Source organism: Manacus vitellinus, unplaced genomic scaffold, assembly GCF_001715985.3.
Source record: "Manacus vitellinus isolate BGI_N305 unplaced genomic scaffold, ASM171598v3 scaffold_3_pilon, whole genome shotgun sequence".
Lineage (NCBI taxonomy): Eukaryota > Metazoa > Chordata > Aves > Passeriformes > Pipridae > Manacus > Manacus vitellinus.
In genome coordinates this window covers 3,403,145-3,429,713 of record NW_021940535.1, presented here as the reverse complement: position 1 = coordinate 3,429,713, position 26,569 = coordinate 3,403,145, and the positions used below count along the sequence as shown (strand labels likewise).

General features: G+C 42.7%; 1 protein-coding gene across 2 annotated transcripts; it reads left to right on the top strand.

The window, feature by feature from the left end:
* Positions 1-1,908: 1,908 nt before the first annotated feature.
* LOC103755392 (cytochrome c oxidase assembly factor 1 homolog) lies at positions 1,909-26,332 on the top strand. 2 transcript variants are annotated; one of them, XM_029961844.1, is made up of 5 exons: positions 1,909-2,111; positions 18,365-18,467; positions 21,108-21,259; positions 23,163-23,239; positions 25,978-26,332. In XM_029961844.1, the coding sequence occupies exons 2-5, from the start codon at positions 18,374-18,376 to the stop codon at positions 26,072-26,074; spliced, it is 420 nt and encodes a 139-aa protein (XP_029817704.1). In that variant the 5' UTR covers positions 1,909-2,111; positions 18,365-18,373; the 3' UTR covers positions 26,075-26,332. The 2 variants fall into 2 exon arrangements, with proteins under 2 accessions (XP_029817704.1, XP_017931412.1); XM_018075923.2 differs by lacking the exon at positions 1,909-2,111 and adding an exon at positions 15,544-15,639.
* Positions 26,333-26,569: the final 237 nt, after the last annotated feature.

Sequence of the window (26,569 nt, the reverse complement as noted above, 5' to 3'; positions counted from 1 at the left end):
TGACTTCCAAGGCCATTTCCTAAGGACCAGGGCTCAACAAGAAGCAAGCAGACACACAGGAGCAAATTGATCAGAGGCACAGTCACCCAAGTATCAGGGATGAGGGTAAAATTTAGGGATCTGGCTTTCTACTGGCACCACAGCACAATTTACTCTCTTTGTTTTGTTTTATCTTTTGCTCTTTCTCCTCCTTACTTCTTCACTTTTAGAATGAGAGTGGCCAAGGTCATTTATGCTCCAAATTTCTTTTCTCATTCTGAAACTGGCAGTGAATGCTGTAAGTTTTCCTGAAGGAAAACCTTTCTTTAGAGGTGCCACATACTACAGTGTCTCTCCAGGAGCATGGGATAAGGAGAAAAAACTCTATTAGTAACCCTTTTGCTGTGTAACCTTTCCTTAAAATGCCAGCAACTGAGCTTCCACAGAGAGAACAACAAATATTGGAAGAGGAATGTGAAGGACATTATGAAAGGAGAAAGCAAGAAAGGGGATCTGCTCAGACAAGTTTCTCAGGAAAGCTGATGTAATAAGTACTGTAGAAAATCCTAGCAGTTGACATAACTAACTTTCTTTCTAAATAGCTGTGGATCCCAGCAAGCTGGGAGAAACAAAATGTACATCTGGGAATACAGCTGAGCAGATTGTTTTGTCCAAAAGAATATAGTAGGTGTAAAACTTCTTTTCAAAAGATGTCATTGAAGTTTAATTGAAAAGTGTCCTTTTAATTAAGGCTGAGTGACCAGTGGATGAAACTCTCATTTCTGTTGGGACTGTTCATGAGATACTGTACCATTAACTCCCACACGATGGGAGTACTCAAGAGGCTGCTGTTGGGATGCCATGGTATGCAGTTCTGTAGCAAGCATTCAGTCTGATTCCTAGAGTTTAGCAAACATTTAATAAGCTTTTTAGCAGCTGTCTTGAAAATTGACTGACTTTGTATTGGCTGACTTGCACATATTTCAGCTTGGTTTCCTTCATAAAGGACCATACTCAGCAGGTGTGTTGTACACATATCCACATCTGTGTATACACAGTTTGGGAGTCTCCCTCCCTGTTATAACAGACCTGACAGAGACATGCAGGGTCTTTGAGCAATTGAAGATGTTAGACTTTTGTGGCAGCAGGTGGCTGGATACCAAAGGACTTCTGGATATTCTCTGCAGGGGAGAAGCTGCAGGGAACTGTGGTCTCTGTCAGCCTTGGAGACTCCAAAAGACCCAAATCTTGAGGATATCAGGTGTTCTTATTCTACTTTTCACAAAGCTTGAGGGTTGCTTGCAGCCTGAAATGCTTCATCTTTGAAAGCACTAGCTCCTCTACTTTGTTTCTCCTGGTACATGTAGAGCAAAATACTGCATGTGCAGAGACTGATAAACACAAAGTGCCATTAGAAGTGCCATTTACAGGTAGCCTAGTTCATAAAGATTGGATAAACTGGCAAACAAAAAGTCCCAGCAGGTGGACTATTGCAAATTGATTCAACATTACGAACAGAGGAAGAACTGTACAGGAGGAATGTCTATTATGAAAATTATATTTAGTTACAAGGCTGACATACGTGGTCTGTTACCTCCTTTTAACAAATATTGTTAGCATGGCAGGAATGATTTCATGCTAAAGAGTGTGTGGTTATTTTCATAAGGTTTTTGTGAGTAAGACTGGAGAAAGCTGCAGGAGATCCCTAATGTTTTTGATAGCACTGTTGTCATGTCAAAATATCATGTGCAAACTTCTCTCTTTACTGTAAATTGGTTACATGGAAAACTCAGGCAGTAGGACCGACAGTGCTAGATGTTGTCTTGGAGCGGAATATTGAGTGACCATGTTGAATTCTTGGGAATGTTTGAATATTCTTCCTCTGTCTCTGATACATACCCACTCCTCTGCATTTTCTCTTTTGTCTAGGGGGAGTCTGGATAAGACCTGTCAAGGGAGCTTCTTAGCTGGTTTGGGACTACCTAGTGATAGTGATCTTCAACTGCAGTTTTAGAGGAGTGGCACCAAAAAGCCAGTTGTTATGCTGAGTGCTTTACAGGACAAGTAACAATCCCTGCTTCCTCAGCTGCCTGAAAATCAAGCCATAGATATTGAGCTTCAGTTTGAATAGGGTAAGTCAGAAAGCTGCATACATTGTATGACTGAGTTTAAAATGTAGTTATCAGCCTATCATACAACTGTCTGAAACAAAGCCAGGGGAAAAATCACTAGAGCACAATGTTTTGTAGAGGACACTGGCAATCTCTCCCTGTTGTACTAAAACTACAGTAAATGAGGTCTCGTTAGTACACCCTGGTGCTGTACTGATGTTGGGTTGCATTTCAAGAACTTCCTAAGTTACAGGAGTGCGGAGGCTGGAAAACTGCAGTGGGTCCACTGGAAAAGCCCTGCCCACTGCCAAAAAGAGTCTTGCTTCTTGGCCATGACAAAAGCTCAAGATTTCTTAGTGCAACTTCTGTTTACTTCCTAAACTGCAGAAGATATCTAAACTGACTAGTTATTTAAGAGAATAAAGTAGCAGTCTACCTTTTTGTTTTACTTGGTTAAAACCGAAGATCAGAAAGACGTCAAAGTAACAACTCTCTATCCCTAAAGATACAGTCTTCAGAAAGGTTACTATATACCTAATGAGACAGTAACCTTTCAAAAAATCGCTCTGAGATACAGTATTCCTAAAGCATCCCTTAAAGTTACTGTATCCCCAAAGATACAGTAACCTTTCAAACCCCTCAATTTGGGGTTTCCTTGTGATTTGCTAGGCTTTGTTTCAGAGAGTTTCCCCCATCTAAGTCCTTGGTGGCTCCAGTGATGGTGGAGGAGGAGCTGTGTAGCAGGCTGCTCTCTTTTTGCATGGAGATGAAAATCAGGCTCCTGGGCCTTTAGGCTGGCATTTGATAAAACTTTGTTCCTTTGCCATTCCCACTAAATCCTCTCTGGTGTCACACTCACATAGGAAGCCCTTTTCCATTCCCACACAACCCCCATACATACTGTTGTTTCTTTAAAGAAGTCCATTTGTGGCTTGAAAAGCTCATATCAGAATCAAAGCTATTGAAATCTCTCATGATTTCTTATGTTTGTTCTTTTGACATCTAGGCATAGCTGCTAAAAGTCTGAGAATGTTTACTGTTTCTGTTTGAATTTCTTCCCCTCTCCACCCCTAAACCAGGTGGCATTTTTAACTTCAAATTGTGCAGCGGGGAGCATATTAAACACTAGATCTGAGAGAAATGGGACATGATGGGACTGTAGCTTTAGGTGCTGCAAACGGTCCAAATCTCCATATTAAAAATAAACAACTTTTTTGGTTTAAAGTGTGATCAGTCCCTCAAAAAGCTACTTGAAATCCATTTTCTGGATGATGTAACGTATGCCTGCCTAGTTTGCTTCCTATTAGGTTATTAACATTTGCTGCATCTGTAACTGCTGGTTATCGAAGGAAGGACTTAACTCTCTGCCAGAACCTTGTGACTAATTAAAACCTTGCCTCTAACGTTTAACGAGAAAGTTCTTGCTTTCACCAGGAAACTGGTTTAGACTCCTAATCCCCTAAAGCACAAATGGCACATAGTGCATCATAGTTAGCAAGCAGATTTGAAAAAAAAAAAACACAGTCAGAGGAGTGCAGCTTGTTGCATAAGTTAAAAAATGATTAGTTGATTTCTTTTTACTTTCTCCACCAGTACTGGATATTATGCATGCTAACTAGTATTCCCCTCTCAGCAAGGTATCCAGACCTTGTAGGGCCAGTTCTTTTTACCAATAAGACCTTTACATCATAAAAAATCCCAGACAAAACATGCCCAGGGGAAAATCCCATGCCTATAGGTACTTTCAAGCCTTTTCAACCATTTGCTTGACTAGCTGCTTATCTTGGGTGGAGGAGAATGGCCTGTTAGAAAGTGATGGCCAACATAAATGGAGAAGAACAAATAAGACAATTAAGGGTGTGTCTAATGGATCTGAATATCCAGAACACGAAAGGATCTGCCCATCTGTGCCAGACTTGGGCAGAAGAACAGAGCTGGTAAGTTTTAGCTCTGTCAGACAACTCTGCCATCTTGGAAATGGGACTGGATTTACACTGAAGAAGCATCACATGAGGAGAGTAATGTTTGGGAACTGTGGGTCCTCATTACTAATTTTATAAAGATTAAAAAAAATACCACAAGGTGTTTCACAATGCATTTACAGAGAGAATTGTAAGGGCAGTGAATAGTGCATTTTATTCCAAATGGTTCATTTAACAGATGTTAAATATGCATCTGAACACTGTCACTTTGGCTATTGAAGTCAGCAAAGTCATTACCTGGTATTAAACTCAGAAGAGTCTTGCTTTTTACCTCTACACCAAATCCCATTCAATTCAGTATGAATACAACAGTACATTTAAGTGGAATGCAAGAACAGAGACAACAGGAAAATCTGGAGCTGAATTTCCATTTGAGTAATCTTGAACTTTGTGGCATAAATCTTCTTTTCCTGCAGTGTGATCTAGTTTATTTTCCCCATAAAGAAGTATATTTTCTTTTTTGCAAACAGAGGCCACATAAAACACATGGTTGTCTTCTGAGCAATATCTCGAAGACCACAGCTTATACATTATAAAAAACCAAACAACTTCTGTTTTGAAGCTAAATGAAGGGTTTTAGTCTATCAGCATTTTTATTCCATACCAGTTTTCTGCATAATGGAAAATATACACCCTTAGAAGGGTAACAGCTATGATAAGTTGTTAAAAACAAATTATCTCGGGAAGTAATTTTTTCCATTATGAAAGTGGCTTGTCATATATTAGTGAAGTGAATTAGTCACTTAGCACACCTTTCACAACCTCAAAATAATTAGATTATGGCCTATATGTTCCCCTGTGTAACAGGAGCAGCTCTCCTCTTGGTACATACAGCACTATCACTCCACAGTTTCTGATTATGTTTTATTCATATGGAACCATAAATCACTCATAAATCAGTCCAAAGCCTAAAACTAACTAAACCAGTTCATATTTCTCGCATGAGCTATTCTATTTGCACGCCTTTCCAAATTAAACATTTCTTGTTGGGATATAGAAAGATTCCAGGTACGTGGTATTCTATGGAAAAAAGGTGACAGCATGACATATAGAAGGTGTATGGATGGGGAAGGGAGGAAAGTAGGAAAGCAACAGGGAAAGAAAGGGACATTTGCTTTTGATCCTTTCAGTAGAAGAAAGTCAACTGAGCAATAGCTACCCAATTCATCCTTTGATTTATCCCTGTTTTCTGGAACTATTCAGAGTAGAAAAGGCTCAGATGGCATCTCATCAATGTATGTGAAGGGAGAATGTAAAGAAGAGGGACCCAGGCTCTTTCCATCAGTGCCCAGTGATGGAACCAGAGGCCATGAGCACAAACTGAAACACAGGAAAGGCAGTCTGAATATCAGGAAAGGTTTTTTCACTGTGAGGTTGACTAATTGCTGGCACAGGTTGCCCAGGGAGGTTGTGGAGTCTCCATCCTTGGAGATACTCAAAAGCCGGACAACCACCTGTAGGCAACCAAATTTGAGCAAGGATATTGGAAAAAGTGACCTCCAGAGAGGTCACAGCCTCAGCCTTATATGATACTGTGATGCTACTTTAGTCTCTTGTCAGGGAGAAAGTGATACAACTCATTTACTCGGTGGCTCCCTTCAATCAGGAACTGCAAATTTTAGAAATGCAAAGGGTGCTCCAGCAGCCAGGAGCTCTGGAAGGGACCCCAACAAGCACTTAAAGTTTGCAGTGGGAAGGAGTGAAATGCTTGTGGGGTCAGGATAGGCAACTTTCCATCTGGCAGATTAATAGAAACAAGGGAGGAGCTCAAGAATCATGTGTTACTTCCACTTCAATCACTCAGAGAATCATTCCTCTCCTTTTTGTTTCAGAGAGGGAGAACTGTGACATAACTAATAAATGTACTTCAGGTATCAACTGATTACTACATCTTTGTGCCAGCGGCACTGGGAGCACAGGAGGGATGCTGAGAACTACTCTGAAAGGACTTGTCATGTGAAAAAGCAAAGCAGAGAAATTTGGATGCCTGAATTTTATGACATTTGATTCTAGTGAAGACTACACTGAGGCCTTGGTAGTTTCTGGGGTTATCATCATGTTTTCCATACTGATTTACTGTATCATTCTCCTGCACAGGATGAAAATAGGTACATCCAGGGGTTTTACAGTGCCATTTGCTGGTGCCTGCAACACTTAGCTCTGGCCATAGACAGGAATCCCAGACTTTGGGGCTGCACTGTGATCACACTGGGGGAAATATAGAAAAAGGTGTCACATACCTCCCTCTGTCTCCTGTGACTTGCTTGTCTTCTTGAATGCCAGCTCTCCTACATGCTAAAAAAAATAGCTGATCTGGATTTAAAGTGGTGCAGGGCAGCAGAAAATGTTAGAAGGCAAATTCAGTGCCAAGTTCAACACTGCCTTTTCTCAGAATGTCACCTCCCTGGAACAGCTTCCCATAAGCATGGCAAGATATTGTGGCAATTTCTTTTTCTTAAGTGAATTTTGCAAAAGGATGGGACAGAGGAGGCTGAAACTTTCAAAAACAAGAACTCTGTAATGATGAGTTTAAGCAAAAATATAACACTTTCAAATTGTACCTGGCACATTAGGGCAAGATACAAAAGTGCAAATGCAGCTTTAATGTAGAAGTAGCAAGTTTCTGTCTGTCATACTGAAAATACAAAATCTTACCAAGTTACAAAGAAGGCATTTTTTCATACTCTGCAGCAGGCAACCCTGTTATTAAATAATAATGCCTTCATCTCTTGGTGGTGCTGTTGGAAGTGGAGAAGGAGCTCTTTTCACATCTTTTCTAGTCTGTCTCCTCTTCTAGTAAATACAAGTGCCTGCTGAAAAGCTCTGTGCTAAAGTGCTTGTGTTTCTCTAACAGGGACCTCAGAGAAGCACTGCTGGGGTTAACATATTGTTTTGCCCAGGCATATACAAGTGTATTGCAGAAGGCACTATGCAAATAGTGTTCACAGAGTTTATAATTTCCTGTTGGAACAGCAAAGAAAAGAAGGTCATTGATTTAAACCAGAGAATACAAATGATTTCCTGCCCACAAAGCTGCCAAATGCTTGGAGTTATTGATTTTTTTCCCTTCCCTGCTGCTAACCAAACACTTCTGGTCCTGTCATGGGCATCATCAGCTTATTGACTAAGTAAACATAACTCATTAAGCTGAACATTTTTAAAATAATAGAAAATTATAGTGACTACAGTTAAAAAAAAATAAAATAAAAGGAGAGGAGGGGAAAAACAGTTCCTGAAGTTAATTAACTTTTATGTAGATTCAAGTTTCTTGAATTTAGGTTGGCATACAAAAGAGAGAGAAAGGAGAGAAAGAAGACTCGGGGAAAAAAAACCAGAACTCCTTTCCTAAAGAAGCCAAAAAGAGGAGGGTGCAAGAAAGTGGGTACTTCAGATTTTTACGACCACAAGTAAAATAAAAATTACTGCAAAATTGAGATTGAAAGGGTAAAACTGTGTGGCAGCAGCATGGTGAAGGCATGTTTTTATTTATTTATTTACTTATTAGCAGCAGGAGGTCTGTGCTGTTGTCTGAATATTTTTTTTGAAGCCAGGGCTGAGCACAGCTGATGCCTGGCCTTGGAACGTGTCAGCTTGAAGATAACATGTATGGTATTAATAAATGTAGAACAATACTTGCTGTCAAGTTGGTTACAAGGCAGTAGTTCACTGAAGGGGGCCTGACAATGTCAAAAAGCATTAGACCAGAGCCAGCAAATGCTTTATACGCTGCAGCTGAACCTAAAAGATGAATTGATGTCCTGGATCTGACTTTAAGGCATCTGTCTGCTCTGAAGAGCATGTGTTTGTCTGAAGAAGCAGGGAAACAAGTTGCTTTTTCCTCCTCCTCCAGCCATCTGCTTACACGCAGAAGGCAAGGAGCAAAACACAAGAGAAAAAATCCTAGTGTGTTGTAAATGGACCGGGATGCCTTACAGACAAAACAGTCTTTAAAAGTAGCAGCACAGACTCAGGAAAGGTGTTTAGAGGCAACTCTGAACAGCAGGGAGGCAGCTACCAGGCTGAGACACTGCAGAGAGGGCTGGCTTTCCCGTGGGACTTGCTGTTGCAGGTGCTGCTGCTGGCTTCCCTGGCCATGAGTCTTGCGGTCCTTCGGTGTGAGAGTTAGCAGTGAGAGAAGAGCCAGTGGGAAGAGACACCAGGAGGGAAGTAAACAAGCAGATTACAAAGTGATGAAAAATAAGGGTATCGGTGTTCTACAGTGACTTAGAAAAGGTGTGACTGTTTCCTCCACCCCCTCACCTTCATGCCTGTTGACTGAAGAATACTATTAAGTTAGGTAGTCACAGATTATTAATGACCTGTTAACAGCTTCTTTAATTTTCTAATAAGTGCCAACTGCAGCTGCTATAATTATTCTGCTGGTCCTACAACACGCCCTGTGCCAGACTGCAAAACATTTTTTTTGTCTGGAACACATTGGTGTGCTTCTTAACATGTGTGTCCTGCACATGGGCAATTTCATACCTAAGTAAAATTAAATCTTAGACTGCCAGAGGCCTTTGCAGCCATTAAATGTTGGTATCTTCCACCAAAGTAGGAACTAGGAAGTGTTTAGTCACCTATTTTTACATGTGTGAATTGAGACACCCAAAGTTTATGGTTTTAGCCACAATGATACAGTGAATCAGTCCCTAAGCTGCTTGTGAAACCTGGGAGCACCGTCTTCTGCTTTGCTTGTGCTGGCATCATATGAACTGCAAAAGTCAGGGGTAAATTGAAAGTAAGGCCAAGTAGGGGCTTTTTCTATCTAAGTGGAGGTTCCTGGGAGTAACACTGTATAAGAGTGATTGTATCTCTTCATCGCTCTTCCTAATTCCCACTAAGAGAAAGCTGAGTAGTGTGTGATGGGAAAACAAAACATAAACAGAAAAATGTTTGTGTTGTGGTCAAAGGCAAAGTATTTCCTCTTCAGCCTTCAATTTAAGAAATCTGTGGGCACAGATCCCTACCAGCATCATTAGCAGCCCTCATTCCCCGCTAACTGGTCCTGTTTCCTTTTCTAATGGATCACAGCACACCTATGTGTCTCATGTGTGCCACATTTGACAAATTTCATTGTACTGAGCCCTCGGTAATCTAGCGTTTGATCAACAAACCCCACAAAGGAGTATTTGAAGATTACAGTAGCAATAAGGAATGTTGTTAACAGCCCTGTTTGAAAGCTGCTAGTGAGGATGTATCTTGAAAATGCCGCAAAGCAGATGCTGAATTTTCAAAGATCCCAACAGTTTTAGAAAACAATGATCCTGTGAAGGTATTGCCTGTTGAGCATACACAAAACACATAATGTTTTGAAAAATCTCACCCATCAACAGTATGCAAAGGTGTGGTTCGTGCTTTTGCCCAGCTCTTGCACTGTCACACCTCCTTGTTGGACAAAGCCCTATGCTGTAGCTCCATAGGCAAAGCTTGTCCCCATATCCCTAAAGGTAGGTTTGTTGTAGGAAACAGCCCTGGAATTGTGCTGAATCTGTCTAGGCTGGCATGTTTTAGCCTAAAAGAAGGCATGGTTCATGGGCAGGGACACAGCCCAAGTCTCTTGGAACCAAGTGTCTGACCTGTCACAGACTTCCTGTGAAGTTGTTCCATGTTTTTCTGCAACAGCTTTGCACAATGAAAAAAAAGATCCTGCATTCCCTAACAGAAACTGTTGAAGGACCAAAGATTTAGTGAGTAACATTTAAAGTATTAAACAGAGAGATATTTTTTCCTCAGATCTTTTCCCACACATATTCTGAGGAGGAAAATATGGATTGTGGTCAGCTGTTCTCTGAAATTCCTCTTGACTCATTTTTGGAAGGGAATCTGATTCACATTCAACTGACTTGTGAGTGTCCAGCATATCCTTTCCTTTTTCCAAGGGTGGATGGATAAATCAGTAGCTACTGCCCAGATCAAATCAAAGGTCTGACTCGAGATGCTGCATGTGCAGTGGTGACAGGTTCCATCACTTCCTTTGCCCTTTTGCACCCTCCATCTTGTGCAGCTCTGTGCTCAAGTTAACAAGCTGGATCTGTCTGAACAGAAACCTTCAAGTACTATGAGAACTTCTTTTCTTTCATTTATTTTTGATGGTTCCCATAATAACTTTTTTCCCCCTTTTTGTCTTTCTGAGAATAGAATATTTCTAGGTCAGAATCCCTGTTGGTCTTGTGCTGTTTTTGGTCCTCAATGCTTATTAAAAAGTCACGAGTCTTTGAGGTTAGTTTTTCCCCAGATCCTAATTTGTGTTAACAGATTTAGCTGAACCAGTTCTGCTCATATGGGCAAGGACCAACTTCTGTAAATGATCCGGATGTCCAAGATGTTTGAAAGTAATTAGTTTTCCTCAAAGCCTTAGGTTTTAAGTGTTGATCTGATATATTTAAAAGGGACTTGACTTTCAGAGGAAGGGTAGGATCCTTCTTTTTTTAAGGAGGTGCCCTTCAGGTAGGGTGTAAAGATGGGCACTTGAAATAAACTTACGACATCTGAGGATCTGAGGGGAATTAAGATAGCATTTTTTTTTTTAGTTTTGGTTCTCAATAGGAAGTTATGAATAAGAGCAGTGTGTTTGTGAAATGCCAGAAATATGTACTGCTATAATATTATATAATAAAATGCATTAGATCAGCAAGGGTTTTGGCCATAGGGCTGCAAACCTCTCCAACTCTGCTGATATTTTAAAAGCTTTGTAAATCAGGCTCTATGCTGATCACAGCAGAGCAAATCACATCTTTTATCCCCTCATTTCTGGAAGCAGACACATTACAAGGGAGCAAGCATCTTATGATTTACACTATGTTCCTGCTTTGAGCGTTTTTTTCCCTATGACTGTCCCCCCTGGCGTTCGGTTCCGTTAGGTCACCATCTACTGCATGCCTATTTAATGCATGCATGTGGCTCACATTATTGAAGTTAGCAAGGCTACAGACAAGCACAAGCCTTATCAGGATTGGAGATTGTGAACTTCCAGGTTGGTATTAACTTTTAACATAGCCACATAGAGTTCCTAACCCCGTGACATCTGCAGTACTTCTATGAGCTTTTGTGACCATTTGCTTTTCTCTTTGCAAGGTAAAATGTGACCTGTTAGCCAAGAAGGTTATCACATACTCCTTGTGTTTCTTGATTTTTTCCCATATCTCAGGATTTAGTAAGTTGACCTAAAGCAAGATTGGTCATTGGGTTTTGCTTTGAGATTCTGTCGGTGTCTTTGGCATAGTGAATATATTGGACAGAGATAAATGCCCACAAACTGCCAAGAAAGCTAAGTAGTTACTACTTCATAGAAAGCATTGCAAACTCTTTGATCTTTCCATGAGAAATCATTTTGTACTCTTCATTGCTCCCTTACCTTGAAGGTTCAGTGAACCTATTCTAGGAAACTATATACAGAAAACACACACCACACTACAAAATTGTCCCTGGCTTTACAGTCCCTTTCTGCTAAGCACAGAGGGCTATTCCATCTCATCCTGGCAGCACGAGACAGTCAAAGGACTATATCTGCTGTTTATTATGTGATTCTTTTATTTTAACATGCCCATTTGGAAGCTGGGCTGTGCCGCTTGCTGTGGGGAGAGCAGGTACAGCACAGAGCATTTCTTTTGAACCTTGGATTGCAGCACCCATGACCTCACTCCCAGCGGCAAGGAAGCCAAGAAGCTGTCCCAGAGCTTTTCCAGGTAAACCCCTCACTGTTAAAACCATAAACACCAGTGATCTTTTCTTCATGCACCTTGGGTGCAACTTTTTCATTTACCCTACTTATGAATTCTTACTCTTAAATCCTTTGCAGTTCACCTCTAAAACACAAAAGGTGAACATTCACACCTTCTTCCCCCCTCCATGGTGTCCAATTACAGAAACATACAATTAGGGATGCTAATGACAGATTATGAGGCATTAACCTATAATGCCATCCTCCAATAACAGCAAAAATGGGTCACACTGTAGCTATAATTATCCTGGTTCTCTAGTAACACGCCCTAGTCGTGCCTTGTTTCTGCGATATCCCTTGTATTTCAGTACAAAGTACAGACAGCTCTAGATGTCTTGGAGGGTGATCTGGAGCAGATTGTTGATCTGGCTTGCACATGGACGTGGCCTTCAAAAAGACTGAACAATCTAGTCTGTAGCATCTTTCCAACTTAGAGAAAACCAATAAAGAATTTTGGCACCTGCCTTTGTAACCTACGGTTAGGAAGACAGGTTCCATTTTCACAGAGAGAAACTGAGGGACAGTAGGAGAAGGCTCCTTGGACAATGGGAATGGTGGCTCCACTGCTTCTCTCTGCTCAGCACTGGGGTGGTGTTGCAATAGTCTGCAGGGTAAGAGGGCACATAGAGGGGTGAAAGTGGGTGGATAGGAAGAAAAGAAATGCAGTACAGGTGAGCCCACCAGATGAGACCATGTAGCTTAAGAGCACAAAGGGAAGTAGTCTGTGATAGTGGAATAGAAATGCTATTTTCAAATAGAACAGAAACATGAAAATAAGAGTGCCCAAGAGAGGAAAAAAGGGAAATAAAACTAAGATATCTGAAGGCACCATATAGGCTTTGTACTGGCTGAGAAGGCCACCTGCATTGTAGCATGTGCCCCAGGACAAGTGATACAGCTACAAGAGTAAGGTGGCTGTTTGGAGTCCTTAATCACTTTATTGACTGCTTTCACTTTCCTTGTTAATTAGCCAGCAGCAAAGGCAGAAAATAAATTTTGGACTACTGGCAAGCCAAGAAACAGTGTTTCTCATATGTAGAGTTGTCCTTTCAATGCGTTTACACTAGGTAAGTTAAACATTTCTGGGAACTGATCCACTAGGAGACCCTGGGAGGGACCATTTCAAAGCTGGTTGAAAAGGTTTTTTACCTTCCTAAATGCCAAAATATGCATTTTCAGTGCATCTGTAGAAGAATCGCATAGTGGAGAAAAAAAAAAAAGGAAAGTATTGCTCTGACTTTTGATTTGATTGTGAATTGAGCAAACTTCTTTCCTACAAATTTCTACGGTTTTGGTGAAAGCGGTTCATACACAAGACTTTGGTCTTTGGTGTTTCTGAACATGCTGGCAAGGGGCAAAATTTGTGCTGTTACTTCTCAGAAATAGGTAAATAGTATGTTGAGACTATTTCTGTGAAAAAAGGGGACTATAATATGCTGAAATCCTGTCAAAACACTTCTGCTGTACTGTCCTGTTTTTGGTGACAGTACTGGTGAAGGTATTTTGTAGTCAGTGAGTGTCAAGAAGCTGTCTCTAAAATGTTGTCCTGGCATGTTACTAGTTTAGAAATTGGCATACACCCAAATGCCTTATGGATCTTACAAGATCAATGGATAGGCAGGAAAGCAAGAATGTGAAATACAAGTGTGTGCTCTTGTGTAGTTTGCCTGACTTTCCCTTCATCTTCTGTGACTTCCTCAGTGGCTTGCAGAAAAGCTGGACCTAGGGCCAATTCAAATCCCACCAGCCCAAGGGGATGTTTCATTGCAGAAGGGTCAGGCAACAGTTCCAGCTTTGAAGTTAGATGCTCAGGTCTATTGATAAATTTTAATTTCATTGTAGTCTTTTCCACATGTATTTAGTGTGTCATGTCAATACCTCAGGACTACAGTGGTTCAAGGTGGTTTAAAGGCTCTCAGATGCTTGCCTTAGTGGCCTCTCATTATATTGTATTGATGAGCTGGGTAGGCACTAGCCCAGATCGAGTTAGCCAGCAATCACACTGAGTTTGCATGGATCAAGTTACTTCTCTCTTATTTCAGAGCAATATTATTGTTTACTGTTTGATCTGTGATATGACCCAGAATCTGGAGATGCTGGGGGAGCTTGGTGATATCAGGAGTAGGAGAAGGAGGAGAAAATGCCTTCCCTATAGAACCTGCAGTCCCAGCTCCCTTGCTCAGTTCTGAGGAAAATAAAATTAATGTTTGAGTCTTGGTGAAAATGCCCTTGCTTCACTATTACCCGCCTTTGATGGAGGTGCCTGAGACCAACCTCTGCCAAACGAATTTCAGAGATGAGACAGAAAATTCAAATTTGTGAAAAATAAGGGAGACTCTCTTAAGGCCAGCCTATTTTTAGAAGATCCTCTGTGGAGAAAACAAAGTCTAATTAGAAACAGACTTTATTGTTACAGTAACCCACCATTTCACATGTGACCCTGGGAGTCTTCTACCTCTCTGGGTTTGTTAAGTCTCATTAACTGCCTGAGTCCCACTCAGCTTCAAAGTCAATCCTGAATACTACCTTCTCCTCCATATCTTGCTATTTTCAAGACACAAAGCAAACATTACCATTACTTTAATGCTCTGCTCTTTACTAGTTATTTTTTGAGAACACTACTTACAGTGATTTAGTGTCTCTTCTCTTGATTTTTGTATGTGCTAATCTCCACTTAATCTTTCTTACCACTGCATATGAGGTGGAGGAAAAGATGTCTGCAGAACAGCGTAGCTTGGAAACTGTGCCTTTTTAATTACCGGCTGTGAAGAAATCTGTTTTTCCACCAATTGACTTGCATACTTTTTTAGTGGTATAACAGTTTCTGAGGGGAGATCACACAGATAGCAACATGAACTTCCCTCCTTAGGAGGCAATTGCCCCTATATCTGTAAGATTCTTCCAAATGCATTCTTACAGTTACTGCCTTTGTGGCAAATGAAGTGGAGGGGCTTTGATCCTTCCCTTTGAGAGCCTCTACACTTTGCAGGCTGTAAGCAATTTTCAGAAATGCTCAGGACAGGAAGCATGCCTCTAGGCACACCTCTGCTTCCCTTCCCTAGTGAGCCACCTCCACGGCACTTCAGCAGATTGGAGCAGCAAACACAGTTGGCCATAGGACAGAAATCCTAGTGATGAGTTCTTGCATACAACAGATCCTTACTACGTTTTGGTCTTCCACAAGCTGATACCATTAGTTTCTCCAGTGTCACCATTCAGAAGTCATCAGCAGCTGTGTGCCAGAAGATGTAATATCCAAGCATCCATTCCACCAGGGACCAGGATGGCAGGGAAGGGAAGCAGCAGCCCTCCTGTGAGTGATGCACTGGGCTCCAAGGACACTTCTGTCCTTGGGTTTGCAAAGTCTTGAGAGGCTTGTTAAACACCGAGCTCTGAACCTCTTCCCACAATGTGCTGCCATAGGACTGGCTTGGGAAAACAATTGAGAAGCAAGTGAGAGGAGAGCATCAAGGTCAAGCCAGGGGATGGGGTGGTCCAGCCCGTGGGCTTCCCACTGTGACCTAAAGCAAGCAATGGAGATGTTCTCCCTGTTACCATGTGATAGTTTCAGTCTAGGCCTTCCTGGAGACCAGCTTGTAACCAGGAAGGAACTAGGAAAGTGACCAAGGAAGTATTCCATGCTATTCCTTTACGTAACCTGAGGTATAAATAAGCTGGTCAGAGAGACCTCTCTCTCTTCTTCCAGTGAGGTTTGGGAATGGTAGGTCCCTGTGTCGGCCTTGCTTTTCTGGAGCTGAGGCCTGCAGCAACTGCTGTTGTCTATCACGCATGAGGGGAGAGTGCTGGGCTGCGTCTGGCTGTCCTGCTTTTGTCAAGGGAAGTGGTGAGATTTTGCTAGTTCTTTATCTTGTTGGTTACCGGGTTTTTTGGTTGTGCACAACTGTTATGTTTTTGTCCCTTTTTATCCCTTTTTGTCCCTTTTTTTCCCCTTTTCCCTTCCCCTCTTTCCCTTTTGGGAGCGATTTGGGGTTCCTGTATTCGTATGTACATAGTACCTTAATTGTATATCTGTGATATACATAAAATATATATATTTTATATAGCTTTTGCTATTCCATTTTTTTTCTCATTCTTCTGGGAGGTTTTTCAGCTGTAGTCAGTGGGGTTTGGCAGGAAGCCAACTACAACCAGCTACATACCGTAAAGAGGACCTTGGGCACACCTCAGCCCTCCACACTTCTGCCTCACCAGGACCAGCAACAGACGACATCCGCAAGCAGGGACAGCACATCAGGGGCAGCAGTGCTTAATGGGATCACCATTTCTCAGCAGCCAAACTCCCTCACCAAATGTCACTGTCTCAGCATGACAGTGGTGGTGATGAGATTCTGTGTGAGCATGTGACTGGTCAGCACAAAGCTCTTCCTATTCCATCCATCTCCCTTGTTTGGGTGCAAGCAGAGCGTGAGACCTAACAAACCTCAAACCCACTGACAGCGAGTTACAGAGCCTCTGATTTCCGTTGTTTGCTAGTCAGGTCCTCTGAGCCTCAGTCAGAACCTCCTCACTGGTGCAAGAGCTCCACGTCTTCCCTCTCTTACTCAGCAAACTGCCAGCAGTACCCCCACCCCCAGACATTTGCATTCAATTACCCTGAATTTCATCACAGAAAGCAAATTTTGCCTAGCCACAACTTTGGAAGGGGCAAAAACAAATGCCACAGGTCACAACCTGTTATATCTGATCCTCCCTCCAGATTTACCATGGTTTTTCTTCCCATCCCTGTTATGTGGTGTTAGTGTCAGATCCTCCTCTTGGCCAGATGAATCTTACAAGAAACTTAGTTATTAATCAGATTTTACATGGATTTAAGGAAAGTTGCAAACACAAGCATGCAAGCAGAAAGCTCTCACTATCCTTGTGAAATGGCTACCTCTGTTTCCCTGTAAAACCACACTTGTATTTCCTCTGCTGCAACTTCTCATGCCCCTCAAGTTCCTCAGGGGAAGCAATGAAGAAAACTCATCAGAGAAACGAATCAGGAGGAAGAGGACTGTACCAATGGCATAATTTGGGCATTTTGGGACATAAAATAGACATTTCTATCACTACTAGTGATCCACAAATTTGAAGTAAATTAAACAGTAAACCTAAATATAAAGAATTCTTTAAAATCAAGGGAACTAGTTAATAAGGAAAGCATCCACTGGAGGAATAGCATGCTTTACAATTAAATGCTAGTGCCAACAGAGCAGTAGATGAAATTTATACATGAGTTGCACTCAGTTTTCCTCAGGCTAGAGCATGCAAGAGGCAGCATATGGGCATGTCAGCAGAGTCGTGAGCAGAGGGAGGCTGCCAATGTCACCCTGACCCAGCCACGATGGGAAGAAGTCCTGACATTTGCCTCTCCACCCTCTCTAAACTGTGGTTGTCAACTGAACAATATCTGACTAACACATACCTGAGGGATGCTAGAGGTGGTTTTCACAGCAGGACTCAAAACGGCCTTGCCCAGGTCACATTTCTGTAGCTGGTTTGGGCCTTGGTTTATTAACCAGCTCTTGCTGAGTGTAACGTTTAGTCACACCATCATGTGACAAGTGTTTGGGATTAGAAATCCCAAACAGTTACCTCAATTATTTGTATGTCTACATGCCTCTTTGAAAAGAGCAGCTTTTTGCTAATGTGTTTTTTTAATTGTTGTCAAAACCATTCCTCTTTCCCATCCCAGCTGCAAGAGTATCAAGAGCATAAGCTGATACTCAGATGCTTGTTCAAGTCCCATCCTGCCACAGCCTGAAGCAACATGCTACTCCCCCACTGACGACTCAGCTTGAATCCTACTAACCTGCTGTGGGCAGGAACATTAGCTCAGGCTCTTCAGGCCACACAGTCCCCCTCTTACTCAAACTGTGGAAATGTTTAGTAGGTTGACTTTCTCAGAGGTGTTTCTTATTCTGCTGGGTCATACATTCAAATGCCAAAATTGTGACTCATTAACAGGGCAAGTTTGGGCTAGGGGGTGCAGGAAGGAAGAAAAATAGCTTGCAAGAGCCTTCCTGTTTATCCATGGCTTGGGAAAAAAAATGACACAACAGAATACGCACACCCTGGCTCCATTATCTTTGCTGGCACAGCGCTGGCTTGGCTCTGTCCCTTAAGACTCCAGGCCAAATCCATCCCTGCCGCAAGCGTGTTTACTTTAGAGGAGTTTACTCGAGAGAGAAATCTGGCCCCCGGAGCCTGAATGCTCACAGTGTGTGAACGAGCACACGGGCACCGGCAGCCCCCACGACAATGCCACCGCACTGGCCCCCAGCCACACCAGGGAGGTCATTTTCTTCTCAGCAATTAGTGAAGTGGTGGCATCACTAAAAGAAGTTGAATAAAAACATTCAACCCAGCTGGGTTCCCAGTATGCTCTGTTCTCACTACCCTTCCTTCTGGGCCAGCGGTGGGGCCCCAGCAAGCAAGAGCCCAATGCCTGTGCACTGCACTTTCATTCAGGCCTGGTTGGAAAGGGCTTTTAGGAAAGAGGAGGAGGGGGAGAAGTAACCCTTTGGCTTTCTTCTTTTACAACAAATGTCTTCCCTTTTTCTTTTCAGGGAGGAAAAATGCCAGCTTCTCTGAAAAAACTGCAGCAAATGGCTGTTTTCATGGGACTGTTCAGTGGCGGGGGATGCATCGTGATGTATAATCTTATGCAAAGTAAGTCTTGCTGCTGTTAGCAACCTTATTTCTCCTCTGCCCCTTTCATTGGCTTTTGTGTAGCAGGGAAAATAGCAGCATGCAAGATGTGAAAAGCAGATGAAGTTAAGGGAAGTGTGGGTGAGCCTCTGGGTTCTGCCTCTGTGGGCTCTGCTTTGTTCATCCCCAGGGCTTTTGCTCTCCCAAGCACTGCTGCATGCACTTCCAGAGGCGAATATTGCATAGGAAGCAAGCTGTTGTGGTCAGAAGAAAGTCTGGGTTTTGGGGGTTTCCTGAGGGTGAAGTGAAAGCTTAGGCAGTAATACAGGTTTCATTTCTTCACTGAGATTTTATAACTGGGCAGAAAAAAAGGACCATCTGCAAGAAGGTATTAGTATCTAGCAGTTTTATCTGTAAATCTCTATGTGGTGCTGCCCCTAAACACAATGCACCTGTGAAGTGCTAAGACGTCATTAGTTTCTCCTGAATGAGGGATAGATAAGAGCATCAGCACTGAGAAGACCAGGACAAGGAGAGAAAAACTAGACAGATGATGTTGCTGTTTATAGACATCTCTAGTTGCTACACGTCTCTGGCCAAGAATCCAAATTACTAGTCCAAATGATAGATGTTGCCTTTCTCTAAAACAGCTTCTAGATATTTAGCATCAGAACAGAAATAGGCTTTGCCTCTCTTTCAGGGGGTGCTATAGGCCTCTTGCTGGTGCTATCAAAGACTATTGCTTTTCACCTACCCTTATATCAGAGGATGCTGCCAGAAAAGTGTAGCTGAGCCTGTTTCCTCAAGCCTTCAGATAAGCTCTGAAACCTCCCCTTCATTTTACACATATTAATAATAAATCAGACAAGGCTGGAAAGCAGGATTTAATTTTAGGCAGCTCATGCCCTCAAGCTCCAGACTACATGGAAATATGATCCTTTGCTTTAAAATATTGAATCTGGCTTTAACAAGGACATTAACATTTTTTAATTTTCAACTTCAGCATTGTTATCTAGAAATCTCGTGGGGAAGTCACCCCCTGTGCTATACAGCAAGTAAAGTGGGCTGGTTCCTGCATCACTTAGCTGTGCAATCAAGTGGTGCAACACGATGGCTACTTCTGCCTCTGTTGTAATATCAGGGGCCACTGAGTAGCTGTCTGGTAAGTTGGTGGCAGGCAGCGGGAGAGGGTTTCTTCCCTTTCTTTGGACTGAAGGGAAGTTTGCGTGCACGTGGTCTCTGTGCAAACACTCAGGTAATCCTGTTTCTACTGACTCTTGTCACCTCCACACCCTTCTCATGGAACCGGTCTGCTCAGCAAACTCCAGCATCCTTTCAGCTTTTCTACCAAGAGATGTGTGAACAAATGGATTAGTTGGGTATTTTATGTTTAATGCATGAGATGCTAACAAGGAAGAGCTGAGAAGGAGCACCAGGAAACTAGAACCCCTTTCCCCTCCAACCTGCAGGATGGACAACATCATATTTTTAACGTGGTCTGGGTGGCTGTTTGCCATAATCTGTAGGCACTAAATGACTGGCGTGCTGGAGCTCCTTAAGATGGTCCAGGGGGGCCAGGGGAGATCCAGCGCAGGCTGCAGCCTAGCAAAGCTGTTTCTATGCCAACTGGATGCTGCCTGCTCACAGAGGATGCCTCTAATTAGGAAGAGGGGGCAGCATCCTTCTGCCTCATGCTCCAAGATTAATACTGACAGGCAAGAGACTAGGAAACAAACCTTACACCTTGTGCTAAACTCTCTGAAATGTGAGGGCAAAGTTGTCAGAGTAGGATTTTTGCAAATGCACACTTTTGGCTTAATTCTACCCTTCTTGGTGTCAAGAGATTGAAGTTATGCTGGCTTGAGTAAATCTAGAAATCTCAGCAAGCAAGCCTTAAAACTGTTAATAAGCAAATACCTGCCACCATAAGGAGGGTCGGCAAGTTTCCAGCCTCTCAACTCTGCACTGTCCACTGGCACCCGCAGCACAGCTACACATAGCAACCAGACATTGATAAATAGCAATTTACTTCAATTGTCCTCCATATGCCAACACTGCAGCATCCATCTCCTGTGCTATTGTGGCTGCTTGACCAGTAACTCTAATGGTGCTTCCTTGTGCCTCCCTTTTAATGCATCTGTCCCTTTTAATGCATCTGTTGGTAGGGTTGCAGCTTTGTGGCTGCCACTTGGAAAGCTGTATCAAGACCACAGCAATAGTTCCACAGCAGCAGCTGTTCCTGTCTTATGTCAATGTCTGTAAAATATTCTCCATTCCTAAAGTATTTTATGTGCCTCCTATAAAAAAAACCCGCAAACTTGAATTGCCATTAGAACATTTCAGATATTCATCTTTATGCCTTTTTTTCTTATTTTTCTTCCTTTTAGATGACCTACAAATGCATGAAAAGTGAGGAGACACAGCCATAAGCTGTACAGTATGTCAGTATGGAACAGTCTATGTTCAGGGCCCTTTTCACTTAAATGAGTTGAATAACATTTGATGACGGGGTGTGTTTCTTCCTTTTGCCAAATTTCTCCTAATTAATAGTTTTGGACTGTGTGTCAGGAAAGGTGTGGTAATCTTGAGAAATTTTTTTTTTTAGCATATGTTTTGATTTTAAGTGAACAGTCTCCTCACTACCCTGTTTCTCTCACCTAGAAAGTTTTGCCAGGACCCAGTATTACCAGCAAGCTTTGGAGCAACTGAACAGCAATCCTGATGCCCTGGAAGCCCTGGGTGCCCCCCCTCTTAAGGTTCACAACATCCGACTGACAGATGGGAGTAATCGCGTAGACACAGAAAGAGCACAGGTAATGCTGGGGAGGTGGTGTCACAGGGTGGCTTCCCAAGATGTCAGGTGACAAGAGATCAGCCAGGGGATTTTGTGACCTGATCAGCAGCTCATAAGTCATTTGAGGACACTGAAAGGCAGTAGAATAGGATATCAGTTGATTTGGAAGACGAATGGATTTCCAAAGTATAAATCTACTAGACTAGAAACAGCAATAGCAGCATCTTCCTGTTGTGCTATATGGGCACATCACAGAATGCCAAGGGACCTCTCAAGCCAGTTGATAGCCCTCCTGCAACTGTAAGCCACAAAATTATTTTCAGATACATATGAGATCCAGCTTTAAAATAGCACCTGTCTTCCTTTCCCCCCCGGATATATCCCCTGCTAGTTTTTAAAGCTTTGTTCAGAGTGAAGTTTTATAGCCACTTACAGGCTATGCTGTAGTACAGCACAGGTGGTGTGGTTTTTAAAAGCACCTGTAAGTTTGTGTCATGGAGAACTGCTGCCCAGCCTGAGACTGAGCGTGGGGGTTACATAGTGACTGGAAAATGCTGCACTGCGTGCTGGAGTATTGCACAAGGCTGCCTTGTGTCAGCTCAGGGCTGGGCCCAAGCAAACCTTGCTAACACAAGTCCACCTCCACTCAGTGTTGTTGCCTGAAAAGGACTTTCCATCAGTGTTTTTACCCCTTAATCCAGGGCTAGTTGCCCTTCCCTTGTTTTGCTGGTGACACAAAACGTCCCTATCGACTCTCCAGGTCCTTCACTGGGGTAACTTGTCACATCAGAATAATTTTGTTCTTCCTGTTGAGTAGTTCTGAATTTTAGGGACTGAGCAAGGGCATTAAGGAATGATTCAGATGGTACATGAAGGAGAGGGACTATCAGGGCAAGATAAAACCCCAGCCTTTAACCAACTCATATAAAATTTCTTTACATTTCCCTCCAGCTAGGCTGCACTCACATGATACCCTGTGCCAAAATGTTTCCCAGGTTTTATAGATTCTACCAAGAAACATGTCTAAGGAAACAAATGTGCAAAACCCCACACAATCTCTTATGCTGACTGAAAGGCAGATAACCTTTCCCACTGGTGTTTTCCTATGTCACTGTTTAAGAATGCTAGTCACTTGGGTGACTCAGGGTGAAGTCAAACCCTGCCTTCTACCGACCTCACCCAAGACACAAACCACCAACTTTCTTCTCCGCTTTTTCATGCTCCTAAGCATTCATGTTCTCATAAAACAAACTAGTAAATCATCATTATAACATAGGTCAGTTTACTGACTCCATAACATTCCCATCTCCTGGGTCTGTTGGAGAACACCTGGCATTTTCTCTTTGTGATTACAACACCGCCAGCAAATGCTACACCTGAAACATATTTCTTTTTTTCAGACATTAGACCAAGTGCAATTGGCCACCTTGGTCACTGCTGCAGCTCCAGCTTTGTTTGTCAATAACTGAGTGATAGAATTTATGACACTGTAAAAAAAAAAGTAAAAATCACTGAAAGTCTTATTGCCTTGGTGTGTGTTGAGGAACTGATCTGTAGAGGATCTCAACCTACTGGCTTGTTATGGTTATGAGAAGCCCTAACAGTGCAGGTTAACTCTGGATGACCATGCATTCTGGTAAGGAAAGGTGTTTGCTCATAAATATTTCAGAGAGCGAGTGATTTTCCCTGGGGGTTGCAGCTGTAACAGTACATTCTTTCAGCAGAGAGAGATTAATGCATGGCAGAACAGGCATACTTGTGTAGCCACACACATGTTAGCTGTTAGAATGGCTTGGTCAGACTGAGATACAGTGAAAAACATACTTAGAGCTTAAGGTAAAGAGGTGTTATATCTTTAACTGTAGAAGGAGTAAATGTCCTTTTTGCTTCGATGAATCTTTAACATGCTTTTACATTTGCAGATAAAGCTACCAGTATCTGGAACAAAATCAGCGGGATACCTCTACATTAACTCAGAGATGGACCACTCCCGTCAGCGGTGTGTACTGGGGGAGGTGCTGGGAGAAATGTCTGGATGCAGGGAAAGAAGTGGTAGGAGAGAAGAGTAGAGCAGGATATTTGCTTTAGTCATCCGTGTTGCTGAGATCATGCACACAAAGCAAGCGGAAACTCCTGTCTGAAGGTCTTGTGAAAGGTCATTAACATCATTATGACTAAAATGTAAATTAGTTGAGAAATATATTGAATTCATCTCTCTGAGTGCCAATAGAAGAGCAACATGAGCCATTCATCTGTGTTAACTGTGTTCTGCAAACTGTAGCTTGGTACACATACAAATACTATAAGCCAAGGTAACGCATTGTCCCCTTCCACCCCTGCTCCCCACAAAGGTGAGAGGCTGTTGAACAGCAATCCTAACTCTAGTCTGGTATGGATTGCAGTAAGCAAATCACACATTTCATCAGAGCCATGCAAGGCGAGCTGAAAATGCAGGATTTTTTTTTCATTTCATAAATATGGTCCTTATGGTTAAAAAAAATTGCTAGAACAGATATATTACAGTTGAAGGATGCTCTGATTCCACATTATATAGAAGTGACTTTACATTTTTGTAGTACTGAAGCCTGACAACCTCCTTTGTCAAGGGTAAACTGGTTTCTAGAACTGGGCAAAGAATTGCTATGTGAATTCAAAGTCCATCTTCCATTGCAAAAGACTGTTTTATTAGATGCAAAGCTCTTGTTAGGTACTTCTGTTAGCTCTATTTGAAAACCAAAAGCTACAAAACTCTTACTTAGCTGCCACCAGCCATATGGTAATGTTTTATTTTCATAATTAGATGAGCATGACTTAGTGTTTCTCTTCTGAGTAAGTACAGGCAGTAAGGTGTAAAATGATGTGAGTAAGGCACTAGACTGGGACTTGAAAAACTCAGTACCAGGCCTGGCCTCCTCCCTAGTGACCAGAGATAACCCCAGAGGTCCCCAGCCACCTTTCTTGCACACATCACTTCCTTGGTGCCTCAGCTCTGATCTCCTCGCTCCTCCTTAGCCCCTCACAGACTAGGGAAATAACAGTTCCCTGACATTCCATGCTCACAGTTACTGTGAGGATAACTGAAGATTGCAAGGTGTTGAACTACATTAATGCTTATATATATATCTCTCAGAGTTTTGTTTTAAAGTGTTTTTAAAAGTTTTTAAAGCTCTCCGTGTATTTCTATAAGCTTAAGATAAAAAAAAAAGGCATCTTCTTGTAAGAGGATTTACATCAGACTCAACCAACTCCATCTGTGTGCAGGGTCCTGTGTACAGCTTCATGTGGGGCTAAGGCAGGACTTGATGTCCTTGCACCCAGCTGAGGAACTAACAGTAAAATGGCTGGGAGTAACAAACATGTACACAGGCTATCCTAGTGGAGTTCCACAGATTATACATGTGTGCTTTTCCAGCAGTGACTGGGGAGGCAGTCAGACCCATTCCATGACGCTGGAATGGGCTGCCCATCCAAAGTGGTGGATTCTCCATCCCTGGAGGTTTTTAAGATGAGACTGGATGTGGCACTCAGTGCCCTGGTCTAGCAACCACAGCGGTAGTGGATCACGGGTTGGACTTGATGATCTCGGAGGTCCCTTCCAACCCAGCTGATTCTATGATTCTATGACACTGGGAGTTGAGTGCTCTGTGCAAGAATAGTGTAGGCTCCTAAGCCACAGAAATGCATCTGACTCTGAGTGTGCAGTCTGTCCGTAGGGGTTTATTTGTTTATAAAAGAGAAGGCAACTGAAAAAAGGGAAATTTGGAATCTGTGAGTTCATTTGGAGCAGGAGGAAGAGGCATTCGCTCAAGCGCAGGCAGTGCAGGGGTGGGGAGGGTGTCCAGAGGCGAGGGCAACCAAGGCACCAGTTGTGCAAAATGACACTTGCCTGCCCCAAAGTGAATGGAGAGAAGGGCTGAGATCCCAGGCCACACTGTGGGGAGGGAGCAGTTCCTCCTTCAAGCCCGGTTATAAAGGAGGCAGTTGCTTGTCCTGGGTTGGGAGTGGAAGCAGAGGGAGCAAAGAGCCCTGCTGCAGACCCATTGCACAGAGGTGCGGCAGCCTAATTACCTAATTGTATGTACTCAGCACTGACTCCAGCAAAAGCAGAGCTGGGTGAGCACCAGGAGCTTTTGTAAAAATCCTGTTTTAGTACCCCAAAATAATAGTCCTTTCCAGCTGGAAAAGCAGCATGAACAGTCTCTCAGAAGTGGGTTTGGAGCAGAGCTTAGAGGAAGGAAAAGACTCCCCCTCAGTCTCCAACAAATGCAGTTTTCCTTCTTTGAGTAACCACTGTTGTACCCTGTCAGGGTTTCAGCAGTCACATTGAGTGATCACACAGTGTTCAAACTCCTCCAAGCCAGGATAATTCCTTAGCAACACCGTCTGGCTCCAAGGCCAGAGAGGAGTGGAGTAAGGAATGCACCCGCAGGATGGAGAGGAAAAAAAGGCAATGGGTCAGAGGAGGAATATCCTATCTAAGAAGAGCTGGCAGGATTTTATTTGAGTTGCAGCAAATAGGAAACAGGCATCTCAGACCTTTGAATCTGGGCTGTGCTATGCTATTAGGGAGAACAGCTTTCAGAAGCTGGCACTTGCAAACCAAGTTTTAAAACGTTTGAGAGAATTTTTAAAAGCAGTAGAAGTGTGGAATGATTTGTTTCTCTGTGCCAGCTATTTCTACACTGACTTTACTACTGTGATTGATAGAAGTTAAAAATCTCCTTTGTTTTGTGTCAGCTGGTGCCTTCAGGATGTCACCTTGAAACTACGGGATGGTCAGAATATCCTTGTTTACCACTCCCCGGTGGAAAGCATTGGTGTGCAAGAAGGCTAAAAATCAGAGACAGCTGCCTCTCCGCCTCCCATTGAGCCAAAGGAGCCATTAATCGATTGCATCCTGCTGTGTCCATGAATGTACACAGTTGTCACAAGTGACAGTTTCACTTAAGTGGGTGCTCTCAAGACAATTTTCTCTCTAAGATTGACCTCATCATTGTTGTAATTGTAATTTCTTTCTTTTGCTAGTTTATTCATGTGTTCAACAGAAGCCTAAAATAAATACCTTGCAAAAGACTTGCTGTTCCAGAGAAGTCACGTGTTATGCCCTGTGTGTGCTGGTATTATGAATTTGAAATAAATAAACAAACTGGGAGGAAACTTACATTTGTTTTACAATTGCAGACCAAAGTCAGGACAGTTGAGCTGCTCTGTCATAGCCAGAAGACCAAGCCAGCTTCTGAAAGCGATCCCCTTGCTGCTTCAGTTTTAGGTGTTACCTAAATCAGGAGCAATGAAGCAGCAAAGGTGAGGCTCAGCAGCAGCACCCTCC